At 45.5% G+C, this 26,099-nt stretch overlaps 1 protein-coding gene across 4 annotated transcripts in view; it reads left to right on the top strand.

The window, feature by feature from the left end:
* Positions 1–9,682: 9,682 nt before the first annotated feature.
* The window catches only part of ELMOD3 (ELMO domain containing 3), a 117,024-nt gene continuing 100,607 nt past the window's right edge, over positions 9,683–26,099 (top strand). For 3 of the 4 annotated variants that reach the window (XR_011030215.1, XR_011030216.1, XM_068274756.1), the window contains exons 1-7: positions 9,683–9,812; positions 11,869–12,091; positions 16,259–16,336; positions 21,359–21,431; positions 23,076–23,135; positions 23,848–23,868; positions 24,556–24,647. Coding sequence is in view for 2 of the 4 variants with exons in the window: in XM_068274756.1 (XP_068130857.1) it covers positions 12,080–12,091; positions 16,259–16,336; positions 21,359–21,431; positions 23,076–23,135; positions 23,848–23,868; positions 24,556–24,647 (336 nt within the window). In the remaining 2 variants the exon portion in view is untranslated. The remainder of the gene's footprint in view (positions 9,813–11,868; positions 12,092–16,258; positions 16,337–21,358; positions 21,432–23,075; positions 23,136–23,847; positions 23,869–24,555; positions 24,648–26,099) is intronic. The other variant, XM_068274757.1, reaches the window with a different exon arrangement.

Consider the following 26,099-nt stretch of genomic DNA (forward strand, 5'->3'; position numbering starts at 1 on the left):
ATAGAAGATTTTATTTTTTGTCACAAGTTAGCGGAAAATGACAGTTTGTGACAAAAAAAAAAAAAAAAAAAAGTTTCCATTTCTTCTAACTTGCGACAAAAAAAAATGAAATCTGCCACGGACTCACTATGCTCCTCTCTGAATACCTTGAAGTGTCTACTTTCCAGAATGGGGTCATTTGTGGGGTGTGTTTACTGTCCTGGCATTTGGGGGGTGCCTAATTGTAAGCACCCCTGTAAAGCCTAAAGATGCTCATTGGACTTTGGGCCCCTTAGCGCAGTTAGGCCGCAAAAAAGTGCCACACATGTGGTATTGCCGTACTCAGGAAAAGTAGTATAATGTGTTTTGGGGTGTATTTTTACACATACACATGCTGGGTGGGAGAAATATCTCCGTAAATGACAATTTTTTTATTTTTTTTACACACAATTGTCTATTTATAGAGATATTTCTCCCACTCAGCATGGGTATGTGGAAAAATACACCCCAAAACACATTATACTACTTCTCCTGAGTACGGCGATACCACATGTGTGGCACTTTTTTGCACCCTAACTGCGCTAAGGGGCCCAAAGTCCAATGAGTACCTTTAGGATTTCACAGGTCATTTTGAGAAATTTCGTTTCAAGACTACTCCTCACGGTTTAGGGCCCCTAAAATGCCAGGACAGTATAGGAACCCCACAAATTACCCCATTTTAGAAAGAAGACACCCCAAGGTATTCCGTTAGATGTATGGTGAGTTCATAGAAGATTTTTTTTTTTTGTCACAAGTTAGCGGAAATTGATTGTAATTGTTTTTTTTCACAAAGTGTCATTTTCCGCTAACTTGTGACAAAAAATAAAATCTTCTATGAACTCGCCATTCTCCTAACGGAATACCTTGGGGTGTCTTCTTTCTAAAATGGAGTCATTTGTGGGGTTCCTATACTGCCCTGGCATTTTAGGGGCCCTAAACCGTGAGGAGTAGTCTTGAAACCAAATGTGGCAAAATGACCTGTGAAATCCTAAAGGTACTCATTGGACTTTGGGCCCCTTAGCGCACTTAGGGTGCAAAAAAGTGCCACACATGTGGTACCGCCGTACTCAGGAGAAGTAGTATAATGTGTTTTGGGGTGTATTTTTACACATACCCATGCTGGGTGGGAGAAATATCTCTGTAAATGACAATTATTTGATTTTTTTTACACACAATTGTCCATTTACAGAGAGATTTCTCCCACCCAGCATGGGTATGTATAAAAATACACCCCAAAACACATTATACTACTTCTTCTGAGTACGGCGATACCACATGTGTGACACTTTTTTGCAACCTAGGTGCGCTAAGGGGCCTAACGTCCTATTCACAGGTCATTTTGAGGCATTTGGATTCTAGACTACTCCTCACGGTTTAGGGCCCCTAAAATGCCAGGGCAGTATAGGAACCCCACAAGTGACCCCATTTTAGAAAGAAGACACCCCAAGGTATTCTGTTAGGAGTATGGTGAGTTCATAGAAGATTTTTTTTTTGTCACAAGTTAGCGGAAAATGACACTTTGTGAAAAAAAAAACAATACATATCAATTTCCGCTAACTTGTGACAAAAAATAAAATCTTCTATGAACTCATCATACACCTAAAAGAATACCTTGGGGTGTCTTCTTTCTAAAATGGGGTCACTTGTGGGGTTCCTATACTGCCCTGGCATTTTAGGGGCCCTAAACCGTGAGGAGTAGTCTTGAACCCAAATGTCTCAAAATGACCTGTGAAATCCTAAAGGTACTCATTGGACTTTGGGCCCCTTAGCACAGTTAGGCTGCAAAAAAGTGTCACACATGTGGTATCGCCGTACTCAGAAGAAGTAGTATAATGTGTTTTGTGGTGTATTTTTACATATAACCATGCTGGGTGGGAGAAATATCTCTGTAAATGACACATTTTTGATTTTTTTTACACACAATTGTCCATTTACAGAGAGATTTCTCCCACCCAGCATGGGTATGTGTAAAAATACACCACAAAACACATTATACTACTTCTCCTGAGTATGGCGATACCACATGTGTGACACTTTTTTGCAGCCTAGGTGCGCTAAGGGGCCCAACGTCCTATTCACAGGTCATTTTGAGGCATTTGTTTTCTAGACTACTCCTCACGGTTTAGGGCCCCTAAAATGCCAGGGCAGTATAGGAACCCCACAAGTGACCCCATTTTAGAAAGAAGACACCCCAAGGTATTCCGTTAGGGGTATGGTGAGTTCATAGAAGATTTTATTTTTTCTCACAAGTTAGTGAAAAATGACACTTTGTGAAAAAAACAATAACAATCCAATTTCCGCTAACTTTTGACAAAAAATAAAATATTCTATGAACTCATCATACACCTAACAGAATACCTTGGGGTGTCTTCTTTCTAAAATGGGGTCACTTGTGGGGTTCCTATACTGCCCTGGCATTTTACGGGCCCAAAACTGTGAGTAGTCTGGAAACCAAATTTCTCAAAATGACTGTTCAGGGGTATAAGCATCTGCAAATTTTGATGACAGGTGGTCTATGAGGGGGCAAATTTTGTGGAATCGGTCATAAGCAGGGTGGCCTCTTAGATGACAGGATGTATTGGGCCTGATCTGATGGATAGGAGTGCTAGGGGGGTGACAGGAGGTGATTGATGGGTGTCTCAGGGGGCGGTTAGAGGGGAAAATAGATGCAATCAATGCACTGGGGAGGTGATCGGAAGGGGGTCTGAGGGGGATCTGAGGGTTTGGCCGAGTGATCAGGAGCCCACACGGGGCAAATTAGGGCCTGATCTGATGGGTAGGTGTGCTAGGGGGTGACAGGAGGTGATTGATGGGTGTCTCAAGGTGTGATTAGAGGGGGGAAATAGATGCAAGCAATGCACTGGCGAGGTGATCAGGGCTGGGGTCTGAGGGCGTTCTGAGGTGTGGGCGGGTGATTGGGTGCCCGCAAGGGGCAGATTAGGGTCTAATCTGATGGGTAACAGTGACAGGTGGTGATAGGGGGTGATTGATGGGTAATTAGTGGGTGTTTAGAGGAGAGAATAGATGTAAACAATGGATTTGGGAGGTGATCTGATGTCGGATCTGCGGGCGATCTATTGGTGTGGGTGGGTGATCAGATTGCCCGCAAGGGGCAGGTTAGGGGCTGATTGATGGGTGGCAGTGACAGGGGGTGATTGATGGGTGGCAGTGACAGGGGGTGATTGATGGGTGATTGACAGGTAATCAGTGGGTTATTACAGGGGAGAACAGATGTAAATATTGCACGGGCGAATTGATAAGGGGGGGGTCTGAGGGCAATCTGAGCGTGTGGGCAGGTGATTGGGTGCCCGCAAGGGGCAGATTAGGGTCTAATCTGATGGGTAACAGTGACAGGTGGTGATAGGGGGTGATTGATGGGTAATTAGTGGGTGTTTAGAGGAGAGAATAGATGTAAACAATGGATTTGGGAGGTGATCTGATGTCGGATCTGCGGGCGATCTATTGGTGTGGGTGGGTGATCAGATTGCCCGCAAGGGGCAGGTTAGGGGCTGATTGATGGGTGGCAGTGACAGGGGGTGATTGATGGGTGGCAGTGACAGGGGGTGATTGATGGGTGATTGACAGGTAATCAGTGGGTTATTACAGGGGAGAACAGATGTAAATATTGCACGGGCGAATTGATAAGGGGGGGGTCTGAGGGCAATCTGAGCGTGTGGGCAGGTGATTGGGTGCCCGCAAGGGGCAGATTAGGGTCTAATCTGATGGGTAACAGTGACAGGTGGTGATAGGGGGTGATTGATGGGTAATTAGTGGGTGTTTAGAGGAGAGAATAGATGTAAACAATGGATTTGGGAGGTGATCTGATGTCGGATCTGCGGGCGATCTATTGGTGTGGGTGGGTGATCAGATTGCCCGCAAGGGGCAGGTTAGGGGCTGATTGATGGGTGGCAGTGACAGGGGGTGATTGATGGGTGGCAGTGACAGGGGGTGATTGATGGGTGATTGACAGGTAATCAGTGGGTTATTACAGGGGAGAACAGATGTAAATATTGCACGGGCGAATTGATAAGGGGGGGGTCTGAGGGCAATCTGAGCGTGTGGGCAGGTGATTGGGTGCCCGCAAGGGGCAGATTAGGGTCTAATCTGATGGGTAACAGTGACAGGTGGTGATAGGGGGTGATTGATGGGTAATTAGTGGGTGTTTAGAGGAGAGAATAGATGTAAACAATGGATTTGGGAGGTGATCTGATGTCGGATCTGCGGGCGATCTATTGGTGTGGGGGGGTGATCAGATTGCCCGCAAGGGGCAGATCAGGGGCTGATTGATGGGTGGCAGTGACAGGGGGTGATTGACGGGTGATTGACAGGTGATTGACAGGTGATTGACAGGTGATTGACAGGTGATCAGGGGGGATAGATGCATACAGTACACGGGGGGGGGGGGGGGGGTCTGGGGGGGGTCTGGGGAGAATCTGAGGGGTGGGGGGGTGATCAGGAGGGAGTAGGGGGCAGATTAGGGACTTAAAAAAAAAATAGCGTTGACAGATAGTGACAGGGAGTGATTGATGGGTGATTAGGAGGGTGACTGGGTGCAAACAGTGGTCTGGGGGGTGGGCAGGGGGGGGTCTGAGGGGTGCTGTGGGCGATCAGGGGGCAGGGGGGGGGGAAATCAGTGTGTTTGGTGCAGACTAGGGTGGCTGCAGCCTGCCCTGGTGGTCCCTCGGACACTGGGACCACCAGGGCAGGAGGCAGCCAGTATAATAGGCTTTGTATACATTACAAAGCCTATTATACACTGTTGCAGCGGCGATCCGGATGCCAGTAACCCGCCGGCGCTTCCGAACGGCCGGCGGGTTACGGCGAACGGGGGGCGGAGCCAGTCCCCGGCGGCTGATCGCGTCACGAATGACGCGATCGCCGCATAGCCACTCCCGCAGCCGCCCCCGCCGATGGGCGTATTGCGGTCGTTTGGGCCCAGACTTTGCCGCCGCCCATCGGCTGGGGGCGGTCGTTATGTGGTTAAAGTCAGAAATTCCAGAAGTGAACCGGAGGCGGGGCCGGAGCATTGGGGAGTGGCTGCGCGGGCACAGGATGTCTGCGGGGGACCATTAGAAGCCCCGGGTAAGTTCAGCTCATTTTCCCCCGACCCCCTACAGTATCCCTTTAATTCACACAGACCATCGACCTGGGGTTAGAGGTTGTAAGCCAAGATAAGAATCCTTGTTTACTCCCTGCTCACATACCTGGGAGTTGGACTGACACAGAGGTATCGTAAATTCTTAGTTCACAAGTTCAGCTATAATGGCTGAGAAAAGTTCAAATGTCATCAGTCTCATACCAATATAGAAAGTTGTTGTCCTTATTCAAACCGTTCTGCACATCTTTGAACCAATTTATAAATTTTGTTTCTGCTATTAATAGATCATTTGACGTTTTGAAGCCACCCTTCAGGGCAGTGACACGAAGATCATCCATGCTGTGTCCGTTGGACCGAAAGTGTGTAGCAACTGGGAGCCCAGATTTGGTATCTTTAATAGTGTGCCTGTGTCCATCCATACGTTTGCGCAGAGTTTGTCCAGTTTCTCCCACGTACATAACATTGGGGCATTTAGCACACATGATCAGATACACCAGATTGGTGGAACCACAGGAAAATGTACCCTGTACTCTGTACTCCTGTTGTGAACCTGGTATCGTTACCCTGTCAGTGGAGTAAATGTGTCCGCAGGTCCCACATATTTTTTGTCGGCAGGGTGATGTTCCGTTTTGTTGAGGCCTATTCAAAGAACTCCTGACAATCATCTGTTTTCGATTGTGTGGTTGCCGATATGACAAGAGTGGAGGTTTAGGGATATCGTTCTCAGTCTGTGATCCTTGTGTAAAATGGGATGTAGTTCCTTAGCAATCCTCCTTAAGATTTCCAGGTGTGGGTTGTAGGTGACAACCAAAGGGACACGTTCCTCTTTCTGGTTTTGCTTATATTTCAGGAGTTCAGTCCTGGGGATGTTGCTGGCTTTCCTGATTTGGGCCTCAGCCATAGGATTATGTACGTGGGAGAAACTGGACAAACTCTGAATGGACACAGGCACACTATTAAAGATACCAAATCTGGGCTCCCAGTTGCTACACACTTTCGGTCCAACGGACACAGCATGGATGATCTTCGTGTCACTGCCCTGAAGGGTGGCTTCAAAACGTCAAATGATCTATTAATAGCAGAAACAAAATTTATAAATTGGTTCAAAGCTGTGCAGAACGGTTTGAATAAGGACAACAACTTTCTATATTGGTATGAGACTGATGACATTTGAACTTTTCTCAGCCATTATAGCTGAACTTGTGAACTAAGAATTTACGATACCTCTGTGTCAGTCCAACTCCCAGGTATGTGAGCAGGGAGTAAACAAGGATTCTTATCTTGGCTTACAACCTCTAACCCCAGGTCGATGGTCTGTGTGAATTAAGGCATCTTAATGACATGTATTTATGCTTGAAAAAAATATCTGTTTTCCCTTTTGATGTTGCATGTATATAAGCTGTCTGTACCACCAGTTTGCAAACTAACAGGATATAAGCCAGACGAAGGCTGCAAGGCCGAAAGCTTGCTTATTTTATTCATTTTTAGTTAGCCAATAAATGGTATCATCCTGATTTAAAACTTCTTGCTTTTACTGATGGCTAACACGGTACAATACCCTACTGCTACTTCCTTAAGTATGTGATAACTCCAAATCATAACAGCAGAAAAAGTTTTGAAAGTTTTGAATGCAGGATTAGCATCTTTATCACTTAATACACTCAGACCAGTTGCTGTTGAAATGTGATTTTTATGGTGACGATACCGCTTTAATCTACTAACCGAGCCTGCTGAACTAACAAACACTTGGCTGTGGAGGTGTCTATATATGGAGTTATTTTGAGACCGGTGTCTCGTATATATCTGTTCACTATACACCACAAAATCCCTCTGGCGTGCTTGGTATACGGCCGTGGTGTGCCTGTGTGTGGGTGTATGTGGAAGGATTGTGGTTGGCTGTGGCGGGGTGGCCATCCCATGTTGTTTTTAAAAGCACTCTTTTTGTAATTTTTTGACTAATAAAGTATTTGTATTGTTTCATATAGATGCCTGGCGCCATTTTTCTGATTATATATCAGCTGATCAGCACCACAGGGTTTTTTGCTTAAAAACCAGAGCAATTTTCACATTTCAGCGCTCCTCCCATTCATTCACCAATAACTTTATTGCTACTCATCAAATGTAAAAGATCTATATCTTGTTTTTTTTGCCACAAATTATGCTTTGTGAGGGTGATATTTGCTTTTAGCAATTATGTTATTATCTGTGCATTTTAAAGGGAAAAATAAGAAAAAAAAGTAAAAATACACTATTTCTCCATTTCCATCCACTATAGTTTTCAAATAAACAATGTTACCATAGGTAAAACCCACACATTGTACTTGCTAATTTGTCCTGGTTATCTCAACATTTAAATAATGTTCCTAGTACAATGTATGGCGATAATATATTAGTTTCTGGTTTGTGTTTTTTGTTTTCTCATTGTACTCTATCAGTAATTAAAAGCCCTTATCTTCATGATTAACAGTAATACACTCTCATGGCATACATATTTTAAAAGCTAAGTCCCTAGGGTAACTATTTATGTATTCTCAATGCTGTCACTTTTGGTTTTTTTATTTGGGGGTACATAGTATATGAAAATAACAGTTTTATTGCTTTTCATTCAGCTTTCCAGTAAAAAAAACCCACAAAATCTATTCTCTCACTTGTCACGGTTAAAATGATACCCTATATACATAGTGAGATAGCTTATTGGGCATACAGCACACTGTTAACCACAAGTACGCCTATCTACTCCCCTGAGCTTCAGGTGAAGTTCTGTGGGGAGTAGATAAGCGTAGCAAGGGTTTCAAAGTGGTTAGAAAAATAGACACGTATGTCCCTCTGTTTTTGACCACTTTCACTGAGTAATTGTAGTGGAAAAAGGCCCTAAGACTCACTTTTTCTCCCCTAAAAGTGGGGAGGGGGGGGAGGGGGGGAAGTCACTGTGTCTTATAGTCTAAGGCTGGTTTCACACCAGGACGTTGCGTTAGAGGGGACGTTAAGGTCGCATAACGTGCCCGTAACGCAACGCCTGGTGGTGTTGGAGCAGGACGCTAGCAAGAGCTGCGTTGGTGCGCCTGCTCTGTCGGAGGCACTGCGGAGACCACGTGAGCGGAGCTCTCCGCATCACGTGGTCCCGCCAGCCAATCAGCGGCCGCTCCAAGAAGAAAACACTGCAAGTGCAGTGAATATTAAGTAGCCATGTGCCTGGCTACGTAGCAGCCTCTCCCTGCCTCCTCTCCGCCCCCAAAATAAAAAAACCCACCCGTACTGAGCATGTGCAAGCAGTCTAACGCGGCTCTGCCGCTTAGAAAGTACTGCATGCAGTACGTTGTCTGGTGGCGCAGCGTTACTATGTAACGCAACGTGGGCACTGTGAACAGCCCATTGATTTTTCATTGCTGTGCGGTGGGCTGCGTTACAGGCTGCTCTAACGTGCGCCTGTAACGTCCCACTGTGAAACCAGCCTTAATGTTCCTGACTTGTGAATGCCTGCCAATAGAATAGATAATGGATTGCTTTCCTTGTTGATTAATTTTTTCAGTATTATCCATGAACATGGTTTGGTTAGTGCTCTGTTTGTTTATATTACATGAAAAAACGCATATCTGTGCGTTTTAAATTCTCAAAAACGAACATAATGTATTGCAATCGCATATAAAAACGCACGGTACTTATCCGTTAGCCGGGCGCATCCTCTAGGTGGCGACAAAACTCCACCAGAGTTACATCTTTCCCTACTATCCATGTCGGCCTGGAGGGGGAATAGTAATTAGCGCCACCTGCCAGATGCGCCCGGCTAACGGATAAGTACCAAACGCACCAAAAAAATTCAAAAATGCACAATGCAAAAAAGTCATGGTTTCCACGCTGCCTTAGCTGCCTAGTGTGCTCCTAACTTGAGAAATATGCAGTATTGATAAACGCACAAAAACGCACTATGCATTTTTTCTTGCGGCCCATATACGTTCATTATGGGCAAATCGCTAGCGATTCTGCCTGGTGTGCTCCTAGCCTCAGTGTTGAGAGTGAATGACATCATTAGATGCTCTGTGTTACTATGGGGACACTCTGCTGGGATTCCTCTATTGCAGAGAATGAGCAGTAAAGAAAATCTTCTATTGTCACACGCTTGCAGATTACATATATATATATATTCTACAACGAGACGTAGGGTCTTGCACGCAGAGCAGTGTACATACACTTGCAGTAATCTATTAAACGATACCGAGGTTTCATTAGCTTTAACAGTGCATAATAGTCCAGCTGTCACATCATTCCTCTCAAATGCCTACTACAACCAGTGCTGGAGAATCGTGTCTCCATTGAAGCAGACGGCAAGGCTAGCTTATGCTTATAGCTTCAATGCACCACGAGCTCCGGGAAAATGGAGGTCCTCATTGACCTTTCTTTGGAAATACTGGGGACACAATTAGGGGGCGTGGCGGCTGACACTTCTGGCTCTGTAGCAGCAGGGAGTTTGGGAAATGTAGTTCACGTGTAGATCATTGACAGGGTGGAGTGCCTCTGGTAGACTACATTCCCGGCGTGCTAGGCGCTGCTCGGTTGCCAGGACTGAGGACTCGGGGAAGTTGATGGCCGCTGAGATTGGAGGGAGCTGGAGGGAGAAGCGGCGGGGAGTCCTGTGAGGGGGGCACGGGGGGAGTATGAATGGACGTCCACCATCCATTACTCCACCAGCAGCTCTCCCGTATGTATAGTGCCTGCTGCAATGCTTACTTATACAATGCGTCTGCCTTCTAAGTAATATGCATGACATAATGCTTTCCTCTGCAGAATTGGAGAGCATTGTAATTATTTAATCATTAGGGACAGCAGCACCTTTTTATCATTGCACCACTTTGGTTATTGGCCACCTATAAGCTTGCATAGTGCAATGGTGAACACAGTCACTAAGGGGCATATGTATAAGGCATCCATAAACTTAGCAGAAACTTGCTAAACTGTTTTGTTGTTTCTGCACATTTCTTAGCATTTATTTTGCTATTTACAACACCACAATATGAGAATTTTAAAAAGGTTGGTTATTATTATTATTATTTATTGTATTTATAAAGCGCCAACATATTACGCAGCGCTGGACAATAAATATATACAATGATACAAGGATGACATACATGAGGTTATACACATAGAACAAAGTTATACATGCAAATTGTACAAAATACATGATCATGCAATGTGGGCTGGTTAGGTAGGCCCAGTAATACAAGTACAGGCTGTCATAGGACAGGAGCACATGATCCTGTAGATTACACCAGGGAATGGAGGATGCTGCCAGAGGCTTACAATCTAAAGGGAGGGGTGGAGACACTAGGGGGGGGGGGGGGGGGGGTTGTGGTTAGTTGTTAACACTATATTTATGTCTTTTAAAGGGCAACTGAAGTGAGAGGTATATGGAGGCTGCCATATTTAATTATTTTAAGTAATACCAGTTGCCTGGCTATTCTGCTGATTCTCTGCTTCTAATACTTCTAGCCATAGACCCCGAACAAGCATGCAACAGATCAGGTGTTTCTGACATTATTGTCAGCAGGGCTGTGGAGTTGGAATCTGAGTAGGTGGTTTCATAAACTGAGGAGTTGGAGTATTTGTATACCAAATCTACAGCTTTGGTTAGTATTAGACTGAGGAGGCAGAGCCATTTTGGGTACCTGGAGTTAGGGCTGCACGATTTTAGGGGAAAATCGAAATTGCGATTTTTCTCTCAGAAATCGCAATTTTGATTTTCCCCCGATTTTTTTTCAAATCCTGCTTTTTGCACTTGAGGGGGGGGGGGGTTGTTCACGGACCACAATGCCCGGTCCGCTGTCTGTAACTTGCTTCTGGCCCCGCTGGTGCGCTGATTGGCCAGAAGCAGTGAATATGCATAAGTGTTAATGAGCGGGCTGGGGGGGCGGATCCACTTGAGCGAGCGGCGGGCACATGCAGCATTACTAATCACTGGCTAGCGATGGAATGACGGCAGCGGTAGGCGGAGCTGTATGCTCTGTACAGCTCCGCCTACCGCTGCCATCATTCCATCGCTAGCCAGTGATTAGTAATGCTGTATGTGCCCGGCCGCTCTCTCGAGTGGATCCGCCCCCCGCTCATTAACACTTATGCATATTCACTGCTTCTGGCCAATCCGCGCACAGCGGGGCCAGAAGCAGTGATCCTCAACACTAGCGGCTTAACTAACAACATTAAGCTCGACTGAGATTTTCAGCTTGTGCTGCAAGGAGGGCACGTCTGAGTCAAGCGCAGATAGTACCAGTCTGGTACTAGCGCTTATAAGCAGGAGCAACCAAGCAGTGATCTGTACTGGCGTGGCACCTCAGTACAGATCACTGCTTGGATGCCCCTGCTTATAAGTGTTTTTGCCTGAGGAAGTGGGCTTGTGTCCCGTGAAACGTGTTGCAAACTGTATTGTATTTGGAGTACTAAAATTATTAAATGTATCTTACCATACAAAGTGGTCTTTTGTCTCCTGTAGGGTGGGCAAGTCCACCATTGCCACCCACATTTTAATTGTTTTAAATTGGCATCATTTTTATTCTATTGGCGCCTGGTTTTTTTTCATTTATGGTAGGGATTAGATTGTGAAGCCCTCTGATGGACAGTTAAATAACAAGACAATATATATACTCTGTACAGCGCTAAAGAATGTCAGTGCTATATAAATGCTAAAAAAAATAATTAAAATAGATATGTAACTATATTTCCTGTGTTCATCCTGTTTTATTTCTGTCTGCCCAATGCTCCAGTTTCCATGTGAAGTCTGATCTGCAGTGAAGACTGTTACATCATGGGGCTCGGAAGGCCCTGCACCGTCCAAGCACAGAACTGTTTTGCACTATTCAGCTGGATGCCTTATTCCAAAATGCTGGACAACACAGGACCTACTAGAAAAAGATACTGAGAACTACAAAAATAGACTATAGCTGGGTTCTGAACACCCACTTCTGGCAACTAATCATGGAGAACGAGGTACGACAAGCCGTTCTGAAACAGTCTTCTCCAGTCAGGCAACTCTGCTGAGCATTGCTTGCCACCACAGCTCATAAATGTACAGCGAGGAGAAGGCCAGCGCATACCACAAAGGCTGCATCTGAAATGACCAATAGCTCACATGTGCAGCACCTCTAATAATCTTTCTGCACACTTTGTATTAAATTCAGATGCAAATCATATGCATAACTACTATTACCATGCAAACGGGAAACTCAGGAATACGGACTGGGAGCAGATAACCTGGTAGTTACATACTAGCAAAATTATGAAAGGGGTGGGGTTGCGCATCCCTAAAAAACATGCTGCAATTGACTGGTTAATTGTTTAGGCATGCACCACCTCTATTAGGCTGAAAATACATGCCCTGCATCCAAAACAAATGCTACATTTATTATTCTATGCAGGAACTTTGGCTTCCACTATAGTTTGCATGCAATGTATAATTTACTGGACACTTACACCACGGTGAGGTAGCCTTTCTGCAAACAATGTGGGCATTACTTAGAATCTGGAAGCATTCAGGCAGATTTGCCTGAACAGAAGTGCAGTCAGGAGGTGCAAATGTCCAGAACAAGGATTTTGATTGGTTGCTCTGAGCACCTGCTCTACATTTTCTTTTATTGGTTCTGATATACAGTATTTACCTCATTGTGCTTCCTGCTTTATTAAAGGGAAGGTTCAGGGAGTGGGAAAAAAAATAAAAATCCATATCCACTTACCTGGGGCTTCCTCCAGCCCGTGGCAGGCAGGATATGCCCTCGCCGCCGCTCCGGAGGCTCCCGGTGGTCTCCGGTGGCCGACCTGGCCAGGCCGGCTGCCAGGTCGGGCTCTTCTGCGTTCCACGCGGGCGCGCTGACGTCATTGGACGTCCTCCGGGCTATACTGCGCAGGGGCAGTGACGTCAATGCCCCCCCGTGAGGTGCAGATTGGAGCGCAGAAGAGCCAGACCTGACAGCCGGGCCTGGCCAGGTCAGGTGCGCCACCGGAGACGACCGGGAGCCTCCGGAGCGGCGGCGAGGGCACCTCCTGCCTGCCACGGGCTGGAGTATGCCCCAGGTAAGTGGATATGGAACATTCCCTTTAAAGGACACCTGAAGTGAGAGGGATTTGGAGGCTTACATATTCATTTCCTTTTAAACAATGCAAATTGCTTGACTGATGATCTGCCTCTAAAGGTGCTCGTCCATCTATCAATGTTTTGGCAATTTGGCCAAGAGACAGATCTCTCTGATGGAATTTGATCAGAGAGAGATCTGTTGGTTTCTTACACACTGCAGGCAGATCGCTGATAGATTTCAGCATGAAATCTCTCATGACTCCGCTGCCTTTCTGCTGCCCCTCTAAATGTTAATGAACCTGCCTGTGCATTCAAATTTCACCTGCCATGACTTTCCAGCTGCTCCTGGTCTTGTCTGCTGCTTCTCCATGAGCATCACGTGGTTGCTGTGTATAGCACATGGCGCGTGTGACATCACACACATGCACCTGGTGGTGGAGAAGCAGCAAACAAGCTGGCAGCAGCTGGACAGTCGCAGCAGTTGTAGCAGGTAAGATGTGAAGGTTTGGGGGGGGGGGGGGGGGGGGGACAGCAGCCAGGGGTTCTGTCACTTTTTTTGTACCTAGGCCAGTGATCTGATAACTTGGCTCTCCAGCTGTTAGAGTGAATGGGAACCGAAATTTAAATAAGTCAGTTACTCACCTAAGGAGAGAGAGGCTCTGGGTCCCATAGAGCATCCCCCCCCCCTTCCTCTCCCGGTCCCCGCTGTTGCGCTGGCTCCCCCGTAGCGGTATTCATTCATTTCGTTCAAATACCGCTGTTTCGCAGCCGAAGGGAGGCTTCGGAAATGCTTCGGGAGCCTGAGTGCTCCAGAAGACGGGCCGCTCTACACTGCGTGAGCACCCTCTATGACGCACGCAGTATGGAGCCATCTGTCTTTCCATGCGATTTTTACGATAGAATGGTATAGAATATTTGCAGTTTATGAAGGCGTTCTATAAGGAATAATTCTTTGGTCGATTGCTAATTAGGATAAAATCGACCCGAAAGTTGGATTTTATGATCGAATTTGAGAAAGAATCGTTCAGTAAATGTGAACAATCGATAATTGCCTTCTGATTTAGTTACGATCATGCAAATCGCATTGAAAGATCGTATTTAGTGAAAAATGCTATCGTTAATGGGCACCTTAAGAGTTCTACCTAGTCCAGGGATCTATGGTTAAAGAGAACCTGTACTGAGTAAAAATATTTAGGCTGCTTACACACCAAGACGTTACAGGCGCACGTTAGTGCGCCTGTAACGCTCCCCCAACGCACAGCAATGTAACACAAGTAGGCTGTTCACACAGCCCACGTTGCGTTACATGTAATGCTGCACGTTCGGTGCAAAGTGCAGCATGCTACGGCGTTGGAGCGGCTATAGCCGCGTTAGACTGTTTGCACATGCGCAGTGGGGGGCGGAGAGGAGGCAGGGAGAGCCAGCTACAGTAGCCGCGCACATGGCTACTTAATATTCACTGCACTGGCGGCAGCTGATTGGCCGGCGGGACCACGTGATGCGGAGTGTCTCGCTCCGCATCACGTGGTCCCGCTGGCCAATCAGCGCCACTCTGGGAGACATTATAGGAATCGAGCCGCCGAACGCGGCTCACTCTACCGTCGGCTTTTGCAGCACCATACGTTGTGTTAGGTGCACGTTATGCGACCTTAACGTGACACCTAACACAACGTCTTGGTGTGCAAGAAGCCTTAAAATAAACACATGAGGTAATTTCAAATGAACATTACATAGTTACCTTGCCATCAATTCCTTTCAGAAGCTCAATATTTTATTCTGACAATAATCCCTTCCAGTTCTGACAATATTTTGTCAGATCTGAAATATATCAGTTGCTGTCAATAAAATATCAGTTGCTGTCAGTTATAGCTGAGAGGAAAACTGATGTACAAGGTAATGTCCATGTTTCCTTATGGCTCAAGTGGGCGATGTTACAGTTTAACTGTGTGCTGACCAGAAAGCAGTTATGGGGTAATGGCCATTTTTGAAAATGGAGGACGGAAAATTCCCTTGATCACAGTGAACAAACAGGACGCGGGACAGGAGAAAGACACTTGAGGAGTACACTACATGGAAGGTAAGTATGACTTGTGTATGCTTATTTTGACTTTTAATTTTCAGTTCAGGTTTTCTTTAAGGGCTCATTTCCACTATCGCGAATCCGCATGCGTCCAACGCATGCGGATTCGCACATGGTATACAAGTGAATGGGCCTGTTTCAACTGTTGCGTTGGTGATGTGCATTTTTTTGAGCGGTGAAAAAACGCACAAAAGAGCCAACGAATTCGCCTGAAAGTGGAATGCATGCGAATCGCATGCAATGTATTTAATAGGGAAATCGCATGCGTTTTCCCCATGCGTTTTTGCCGCGAATGCGCATGCGAATTCGCGTAGGTACCGATGTAAATTCACACAGGCAGTGACATGGTTAAAATCGCATATACCCACACCTATGCGAATTCGCGGCAAAAAACGCATGGGGAATCGCATCCGCATGCGATTTCATCAGCGGTGGAATCCAGGCGATTCCGCACCGCAATAGTGGAAACGAGCCCTAAGACTGACCATTGACAATTGCACCTATTCCAGGAGTCCTGTGGTAAAGACTGATCAGTGAAAATAGCACCTAGCCCAGGCGTTCTGTACAGACGCTAGTAAGGACTGATTAAGGATAATTGCATTTAGCCTTGGGTGATTCTGTATAGAAAGTGGTGAGTGGAAGCTGAAGAGTCCTCATGTCTTTATTCTGCCCATCTGTGTACCTTCAGATGGTACACGGTAGAAAGATGAGATGTTAACACTCAAACAACAGAATATACTCATCACCTGCCACTCATCACGGAGAAGGTAACAGCCGAGGAGGTAAAATCCATCATAGGGATCAGAGGTAGCTAGGAACAGCTTGGGTAATCGGCATTGATCTACTTCTCTTGGTCTGTAGGAAGACTTCTGGTCAGCATGATGGAGAGATGACCTCTTGGTTCTTCAGACTCATCTGGACAGCATGTGCTTTGTGTCTTCTGGTGTCTGACGTCAGATGGATTTATGTATTCCAGATGTTTACTGGTTTAATGTCTTCTGTATAGGTAATGAACGGCTGGGCTGTCAACTCTGACCTACAGGAAACCCACAGCAGCTTTCTGCCATCAATGAAGTCAGTGCCGGTGAGTTTATTGGAATCCAAAATTGAGCTTGCCCATTACTTATGCTTGCCTAGTGAAGGAAATTTCAGGAAATCTGCATTGTGACTGATAATATTTATGTTTTGGATGGTTTTGGGCAGGGCTGTGAAGTCTGTACAAAAATCATCCGAATCTGACTCCTCAGGTACCGACTTCAGGTACCCAAAATTGCTCTGACTTTTCAACTCCGACTCCTTAGTCTAATACTTACCAAGGCTGTGGAGCTGGTGCAAAGATCATCAGTCTCCACAGTTTATTGAAACTTCCGACTCCAGGTACCCAAAATGGTTTTGACTCCTTGACTCCAACTCCACAGCCCTCGTTTGGTGTTTCATAATCGGTTAGAGAAAGCTGCCCATAACGGTAATGGGACAATACCAAGAGCTGTGAGAGGGTTCAGAAGAGAGAGAGGTTTATCAAAGACTTGCTATACAATTGTATGTATAATTGTTAAGACCTCTGCAGGCACATCCTTGTCCTGCAGCTTTAGAGTCTCAAATATGTAGTTTTGGTCATGATACTATCTAAAGTTTTGTATGTTCTGATGACTTCGCCTCCCACATTCCCCCCCCCCCCAAAAAAAAAGAATTTATCTGCGACAGATATTGCACTCTGACTCAAGTAAGGTCATTTGTAAGCTCCTTTGAGGAACAGTTATTCCCGGGGTCCCCAAACCTTTTCGGTCAAGGGCCAGGTCAACATACTTCAGACTGCTGGGGGTCCGGAACATGCATAAAATGTTGAAAAACATTACATTGAATCTAGGTGTTGATTCACCCTAATCTTGCACAGAGGAAAACTTCCAGCAGCAGCCATTCAGTCATGCGCACTCGAACGTCTTTGTGCACCAGACAGTGAAGCATACCCAGATGACAACCTGCCTTCCAGGTGGACAGCAGTGTCACCTGATGCAGAATTGGAAGCCAGCTAATTACTGCTCACTGGCTTCTTCAGTGTGTGAATGGGTAATGCCAGTAGGGCTGTGGAAGTCAGTCAGAGCAATTTTGGGTACCCGGAGTTGGAGTCTGAGTCGGTGATTTTATAAACTGAGGAGTCGGGAGTCGGATGATTTTTGTACAAAATCCATAGCCCTGGTAACAGCCAACACTGCTATTATATAACTTAGATGCATCATAAATTCTATTATAGAAAAATAAAAACTTAAGATGTGGTCCCACCACTGCCCCCCCCCCCCCCCCCCTTCCCCGGCATAACATTAGAGTGAACAGCATACATTAATATATGGAAAATGAAAAATAAAAACATCAGGAGCTGGAACAGTCAGAGGAAAGCCTTAGATTAGGTAATTGAGTTAGGAAAAAAGGAATTAGGAGCATGATAGAAAAAAGGCATTGGCCAGGTTGAGCTTGGCGCGCTCAGGGTTTAGCCGTTACTGGGAAAAGGGTTTGTGGAAAGTAAGGCTTTCAACTGAGGTTACAACCTTGTGGAGAGGGACCAAAGCCTGAATCTATATAGAAAAAACACACAATATATATTGTTACTAATAGTATGAATCCCAGTAGGTAAACCAGTGAGCAACTAGGTTAACTAAGGAATAAAGCTAGTTAGGTAACAGAAACCTAAACCACAATCCTCATAAAATGCAAAAGGCAGATCAAAAATTGGAACCACTGTTAGAAACGACCCCATCAGGGTATAGTGATTGCTTATAGTAAAGTCAGCTAGTAGGCTGCAGGCCCAAAAACATAAATCGGAGGCATTCCAGAGTTGAGCAGCGAAGCAAGTAAACCAATGAGTCACTAGGATAAATAAAGCTAGTTAGACAGCAAAACATTGAGTAATAATCATCATAAAATGTAAAAGATGGGCCAAAAATTGGGACCGCCACTTAAAGCGACCCCATCAGAATAGTGATTGCTTATATCCTAGTCAGCTAGGAGGCCTCATGCCTAAAAACAAAAATCAGAGGCATTCCAAAGATAAACAACGAAGCAACAGGCCCTACGCCTTCGGGCCTAGAAAGGAAGGGTTCAGCCTGGATCTGTAGTTGTCGTAGGTGGCTTCTTCGGGAGTTGTCACCGCGTGGACGTTATTGACACAAGTAAAGATCAGTTTAAAGGGGAAACCCCACTTGTACTTGATGTCGCATGATTGCAAGATTTTAATGGCGGGCTTCATGTCCCTGCGGTGCTGTATAGTAGCAGGTGCAAGATCTGCAAAAACCTGATATTGATGCCCCTGGAATTCAAACTTTTCTTTTGCTCTGGCTGCTTGAAAAAGTGTCTCCTTCGTTTTGTAGTAGGTGAATTTTATGACAATGTCTCTGGGAGTGCCATCCGGCCTTAGAGGCCCAAGGGCCCTATGGATCCTGTCGAAATTCCAGCCTTTCTATAGGGAGACTGTGGTTGAGCTCTTGGAACAGGGCCGTGACCGTGGAAATGAGGTTAATAATGCTTTCCGGAAGGCCCTGAACTCGCAGATTCCTCTACGGGCACGATTCTCAAAGGCCCCCATAGGAAAATGTGTCGCCCGGAGGTCTTTTTGCATGTCCCCTATATACCTATCGTGCTCATCGATCACTATGTCCGCATTGTCCATTCGTCTCTCTAGTTTGTTGGTTCTAGCTCCCAGCTCCTTGATTTCCTTAGACAGGAGGGAAGCTAGCTTACTGGAGGCCTCCGCTAGTTCCTTCTGTAGGATAGCTTTAAATTTATCGACTAGATCTCGGTCACAGGTGTCGGTGTCTCTAGAGTTCCCCGGCTTCTGACCATGAGCTTGGGCTCCCCTCGTACCTGAGTAGCGGCTATCGCCATCCGACTCGCTCTCTAAGTGTCTAAGTCCTCGTGTCTGCTCGCGCTTGGCGCCATCTTGGGCTTCAGGGTGCGTGCTGTAGAGGGTCTCTCAGCGCCGGAGTCTTCAGCATGTCGCTTTCCTTTGTCACCCATCTGTATGCTAGAGTAGTCTGGGGGAGAGGAGGTGGGGAACCCGACCCCAAAAGCAGCATTCAGATGCCTGGGTTAGCTCTGATGCAGCAGGGATGCGCAGAGCTCGTTCAGAACGCATCCAACTTGAGCGGGTGCAGGCCACGCCCCTCTCAATCCAGGCTGTTTCCCCACCGCTAGGAAAACCACCAGCACTGCTATTCTATATGCGGGCAGCTGATATTTAAAGGTGCAGTGGGCCACATCTATAAGTTATATTTTGTTTGGGGGGGGGGGGGGGGGGTAGGGGGCTGCATTGTGCATTAGGCCCGTGGGCCATAGTTTGAGGGCCACTGAGTTATTCATTGTTTGTAAAGCGTTATGGAAAACGTCAGCTCTATTTGATTAGTAATAATGAATGTTCCCTGCCACAAGCTGTTCTGCATGGATAATGAATTAAGGTATCCTAAGCATGTATAATCATCTTGATTGAATCTGCCTGAATTCTTATGACTTCTGACAAAATGTCAAAATTGCAGCTATTGATCAATTTCTTGACTACAATCCTCTGTATGGGCCCTTTTTCACTGCTACTCGCGATTGCAAATGCAATCAAGCAAGCAGCGATTTCCACTAGCCGTAATTGCACCGTATAGCTGTCCTGAACGGAGCACGAGCACAGCGAGAATCATGCTATTAGGCTATTGTGTGCAGGTAAAAACTGGCATGTACTAGTGGGAAATAACCACCACGATTTACATATAAATCTCAGTGCTCTTGCGATTGGCAAAATGGCTGCGATCTGCTTTTAGAAGCGGATCGCAGCCAGTGGAAAAGGCCATAAAGGGGGCTACATGAGCTGGTAAAATAATGGCTTTTTGTTACCTCAGGTGATGAGAATTAGAGGCCACTGTGAGGTGCAACGACTGCCATCAAATACCCAGTCAGCATTTCAGTAGGCCAATATTCAGTCATTCGTTGTGTCAGCTGGGATTTGTTCTGTGTGATCGCCTTTCTGGTATGAAAGTGACTTAACTACCTAATGACCGTGTCACGCCAATGGGTCTTTGGCGGTCTCCGGCAGTGCTGTATGAGATCGGCGATCCCCGGCCTCTGATTGGCCGGGGATCGCCGTCCTCTCATAGGCTCATGCCTATGAGAGGCGAAACAGGACGGATCGCCGTCCTGTTCAAATTCAGTGAACGGAGGAGGGAGGGAGGGTGAAACAGCCTATACAGGCTGAAAAAAAATGCTGCCACAGCAATCGGACACCTCCGGCGGCATGTCCCCTAAGGGACAAAAAAAAGGTGAGTCCAATCGCTGGCCACCATAGCTGGGCCGTGCAGGAGGCTGACAAGCCTGCCCAGCCCAGCGCAACAAAAAATAGCCTGGTTGGGAGGGCGGTTTAACACTGCGGTCCTCAAGTAGTTAAAGTACCCCTGAGCCAGGGTAATATCTATGAAATGAAAACCCACTGGTGAGTGAGATTACCTTTGTGGCAGTGTACTCTACCTCTAGCTCACAATCAAATCCCTATCATAGTCTCATGTTCCTATCGAAGACAAAGGCCAATATTTGGAGGATTTAGTTTACTTAGCTGTTTGTTTTGGGGACGTGGGAGGAAATAAGTGCCGGGGGGAAACGCGGGGCAAGCAGACTCCATGCAGATAGTGTCCTGGCTCAGCTATGAACCTGGGACCCAGCATTGCCAAGCAAGAGTGCTATTGACTGCACTACCTTAAAGAGAACCTAAATTGAGGATATGGATTGTTCCTTTTAAAATACCAGTTGCTTGACTCTGCTGATTCTGTGTCTCTAATAATACTTTTAGCCACAGCCCCTCTACAAGCCTGCAGATCAGGTGCTCTGACTGAAATCAGACTGGCTTAGCTGCATGCTTGCTTCAGGTGTGTGACTCAGCCACTACTGCAGCCAAAGAGATCAGCAGGACTGCCAGGCAACTGGTATTGTTTAAAAGGAAACCTCCATATCCCTCTCAGTTAAGGTTCCCTTTAACATTCATATTTTATCACACCAAATAATAATGTAGGCATGATTGTTTGTGTGTTATCTGTTGAATATGTGATGTCATAGCTGATATATTTGTGCATATATTTATCAGATATCTGCAGTGAAGCAGAACAGTGTGCTGCAGACGCTGGTGAACAAAGGGGAGGAGCCTAACAGAGAGCCAGGTATGTGGAAAACGTGGTTGGCACACTTAAGAGGACCTGTAGTGAAAATAAGGTAATGCATAAAGTGACTTTTTTAAGCTATTCATTCATCAGCTATTTAGTCAGTGTTTGCCCATTGTAAAGCCTTTCCTTACCCAGGTTTATATTCTGACGTTTATCACAGGTGGCGATATCTTTACTGCTACCAGGTGTTCGTTTACTGAGAATAACGGACAACTGAAGCAAGAGGGATATGGAGGCTGCCATATTATTTCATTTTAGGCAATACCAGTTACCTGGCTGTCCTGCTGACCCTCTGCCTCTAATACTTTCAGTCATAGACCCTGAACAAGCATGCAGCAGATCAGGTGTTTCTGACATTGTCAGATCTGACAAGATAACCTGCATGCTTGTTTCTGGTGTGTGATTCAGATACTACTGATTCCACATAGATCAGCAGGGCTGCCAGGCAACTGGTATTGTTTAAAAGGAAATAAATATGGCAGCCTCCATAGACCTCTCGCTTCAGTTGTCTTTGAAAGCCAGTACAAAACACACCTGGACTCCCAGAATGCTTTGGGAGGAGAATTCTGCATGGCTAAACAGCCGAGGCTAAGCATCACTGGGAGGGCGGGGTTACATACCAATATACAGCAACATATACTGTAGCTATACAAAGTGTTTCTGAGGACAATTACCGCAGTAGTGTGTATCCTGCATGATTTAAGCTTTCTACTATAGAAGTCTCCTTTATTATACTCCAAAAACTAAAATTTCAGTAACTACTTATACTTGCATAAAAGAACGTTTCAAAGAATTCCCAGGTATTCCCTTTGTGTAAAGTTGTTTGTTTTCACAGCAGAGAGCAGTAGAAGCTTGCTTATCTCTAGTCATCGGCAAAGGCAAGAATCTCCCTGTGCCGGTGTCTTCTCTCTGCCCTTCTTCCTTTGCTGAATAGACACATTGCCTTTCCAGCAGCTGAGTCACTTCAGCAGAAAACGAGAATGGCAGAGTGAAGTCACAAGGCTTTGCTGATGACCACAGATAAGCAAGCTTCTAATGCTCTCTGAAGTGAAAATAAAATAAAAAAATCACTAAGGGAATACTTGGGAACGCTTTCAAATGTTTTATGTAAGTAAGAGTAGTTACTGAAATTTTAGTTTTTGAGTCGTTTTCAGAAATAACATGGTAGATTACTTATCCGCATGTGTCTTGTCATTGAATAGAATGTATGTTATGTCATCCCAGATGTTTAAAGGAAGAGGTTAATGGTGCCTGTACACCACAGATCACATATATTAAGGCTTCCAAGAAGACTTGGCGGTCATTGCATTTGACAGATTCTCATCCAGTAAGAGGGTTGATGAGGTGCAGTGTAAAAACACAGTATGAAGCCGTGCATGGAAGACATTCACTTATTACTTCATGAACCAGTGAGTAAGAGCTCATATTAAGAAATCAGCATAGGCCATGCAGGTGCCCAGCAGTGTGGTGGACCTGTGGCGGATTGTTGCTTCATAAAGGTGTTTTTTTTTTTTTTTGTTTTTTTTTTAAGTTTTTTTTATTGTTAGTGATTATTATATTTGATTGCCCTACTAGCCTGTAAATACATTTTTCATAGGAGCCAATATTTTTCCTGTTAACAACAACTTATTTTCTTCGCAGAAAACGAAGATTTGCTGAAAGCGGAGCAAGAATGGGATGCTCTTGAAAATATACATACAGGTCAGTTTTGTATCACGTGACACTGGGAGATAACCTGTAACTTCATACAAGTACGGAGGCTGCCGTTGCAGACTTCCTACTGAAATATCTTCAAATGTTCTCCCGTCCCACACCTTTCCAAGTCCGATAGACAGACCTCCGTGCCGGTGCCCACCTCCTGCAGGTACACCACCCCTGCACAGCCGTAGTCAATGTACATTGACATTTCCTACTGAAATATGCTAGTTCCCTGACTAATGCTGATCTTGTGGCTGTTATCCTTTCCGAATCACTTGCTGGGAACAAGTATGCAGTAGAAGTGTTTTGACACAAGCCTCCGAGGGCCGGAAGGAGGTCTGCCAGCATATGGATCCTCAGGGGAGGTGATTTACAAATGCTGCTGTGCTGTGTCTCCCTACCACCCGGTGGCTACTCCGAGTCAGGCTGGGGGTTACCACTCTGAGCTGCAGATTTCCAACCCCCGAGCCTGACTCTGGTTTACCGAGGAGGTTCAAAAAAAATGACAATTTCTTTTTCCAGTGTGTTGCAATACACACATAAAGCAGGTATTGCTTAATATGTATATTTATGCAGTGATAACAGATTGCACAGTATATGTAGATGAAAGGTAAGTGTATTATGTATTAAAGGTCCAAGTTTGGCTGCTGCCTATTTCTGTGCATCACTTTTACCATTTTGGTTTTTGATTAATGAAATGTTCTGTTTCTTGTAGGGCTGTACTGTGAGAAATCAGGTATGTATAAAGTTTTCATAATCCATATTCAGATTGTGAAAGTGAATTTAATGTATAATGTTTATAAGCATGTTGAAGGCCAGTTTCACTTTGGGGGCATTGCATTATGTTATAATGTACACATAAAACACCAAACCATTTGCGGTGGCATATGATTGATTGCAGTAATAGAAGCAACTGAGCAATGTGCACCTTCATTGGCTAACAGTGTGCGTCAATGTGTGCACTTCTAGCAATGCGCTGCATGTCCTGTGTTGTAACAACAAAATCCAATGCATCGTAGCACAACTGATGAGGTGTGAATTGCACCGCATTACAGTGTGCAAAACTGTGTGTGTTACATGGCAACCTGTCTGTGGGAAAGTACCCTCAAGCAGTCTACAAACCAGAGAATCTACACATTATGACCTCTCCTAATCTTATGTAATAGTTCAGTGAACAGCCTAGTTCAGGCCCTTGTTTTTGTATGCATATCATATGGAATATATATCATGATTTTCAATGCTCATTAACCTAAACCATAATGAGGTTCATGGTCTATGGCTAAGAGTATTAGAGGCAGAGGATCAGCAGGACAGCCAGGTCATAGTTTAAAGGGAACTTAAACCGAGAAAGATATGGATTTTTCCTTTTCAAGTACCAGTTGCATAGTTATTGAGGCATTCATATATGTATCTTTGTAAGCAGGACTTCTGAGTGACCTTCCTGGACAAACGCCTTTGATATCCTTTAATGAAGCACTGCAATATTTCCAGACAGCAGACCTCTCTGAATACAAGGTATGAATTAATGTCCTCCTATGCAGTGTTTTATGCAGGCAACACACCTTTCCAGGCAGCAGACTAAATAAAGCCCATGTGAAATGCTCCTCCTTCTTCGTTCTAATTTCCATCTTGAACATCTTTAAATGAGTGTGGGTCAGTCTCATTTTTGAGGTTCAGTCTTCAGAATGTCTAATACCACATATTACACTCTACATGCTAGTTCAGCACTTGACTTTTCCCAGCGATGACCCTGTGACCACAAGTTCCTTCGAGGATGAGAATGGCTTCCTCTTGCACTTCCCCAAATATACTGCAACGGGGGGACATCTTCCTTCTTATTGCTGTGTACACAGGATGCGGTTTTCGGTTGATTTTCCGTCCGATCGATTTCCGATTCGATCCTGTTATCTTTTCTTATCTATTTCCATTCACTTCTATGAGAAACACACACACACACACACACACACACACACACACACACACACACACACACACACACACACACACACACACACCCATCCTCTCTTTACTCATTCCGCATTTGGCCTACCTTCCTTCTCTGTCCTCATCCTGCTTGTCTGCCCTGCCTTTCTCCACCTTCTGCCTTACTGCTGCCTCTCTCTCTCTCTCTCTCTCCCTCTCCTCTCCTCTCCTCTCCTCTCCTCTCCTGTTCAACCTTGCTCTTATGTCTTTTTTTTTTTTTTTTTTTTCCTTCCCTTTTTCACATTTACCACTATACTAAATCAAAGAAAAACCTCTTCAGCCACTTGTTGCCTCCAACCTGTTTAGGTAGTTTTTATACTTTACCTCTTTTGAATAAAAAAAAATCTACTTAGAGGCTCAGTACTGAAAAAACGCCCACTGGGGAGTACTTACCTCTGGAGGGGGAAGCCAGTGGGGTAGCTGTTGCGGCTCTCAGCACGGAAATGGACGGAAATGGCCAATCTGTCAGGTCTGCTCTACTACGCAGGCGACTTGCGTCTGCGCAGTAGAGCGAACCAACAGCGACCGGCTATTTCCGCCTATCTCCGAGCGGAGAGCCGGTACTGCGCCTGCGCTGGAGCCGGGAAGGTAAATATTTACATCCCCGCTGTTCAGAGGGGCACAGCGAGACCGCCGTGGGACACAGGAGGACGGGAAGTCTCGATAGGATCCGGAGGCTTCCCCCACCTGAGGTGAGTACCCCTCAGGGGAACTTTTTCACGTTACAGGTCTTTAAGTATGCGCGTGCGCTGCGTTTTAAATCGCAAAGAAACATCGCATTGCACCAGTGTGTACAGGTCTTCGCGATTTTCATGATTTTTCCAAAGACCTGGCGATTAAAAAACGCATGCGATTTTTAAAGCGCAGCAAAGTGCACAGGCCCTTATGCCATCCAGGCAGATTACACATTCAGAAAAGTGTATACAATGTTTCAATCCCTTCAGCATCGGCAAGTGTATACAATATATATTTGTTTAAGCGCAC

Source organism: Hyperolius riggenbachi, chromosome 3, assembly GCF_040937935.1.
Source record: "Hyperolius riggenbachi isolate aHypRig1 chromosome 3, aHypRig1.pri, whole genome shotgun sequence".
Lineage (NCBI taxonomy): Eukaryota > Metazoa > Chordata > Amphibia > Anura > Hyperoliidae > Hyperolius > Hyperolius riggenbachi.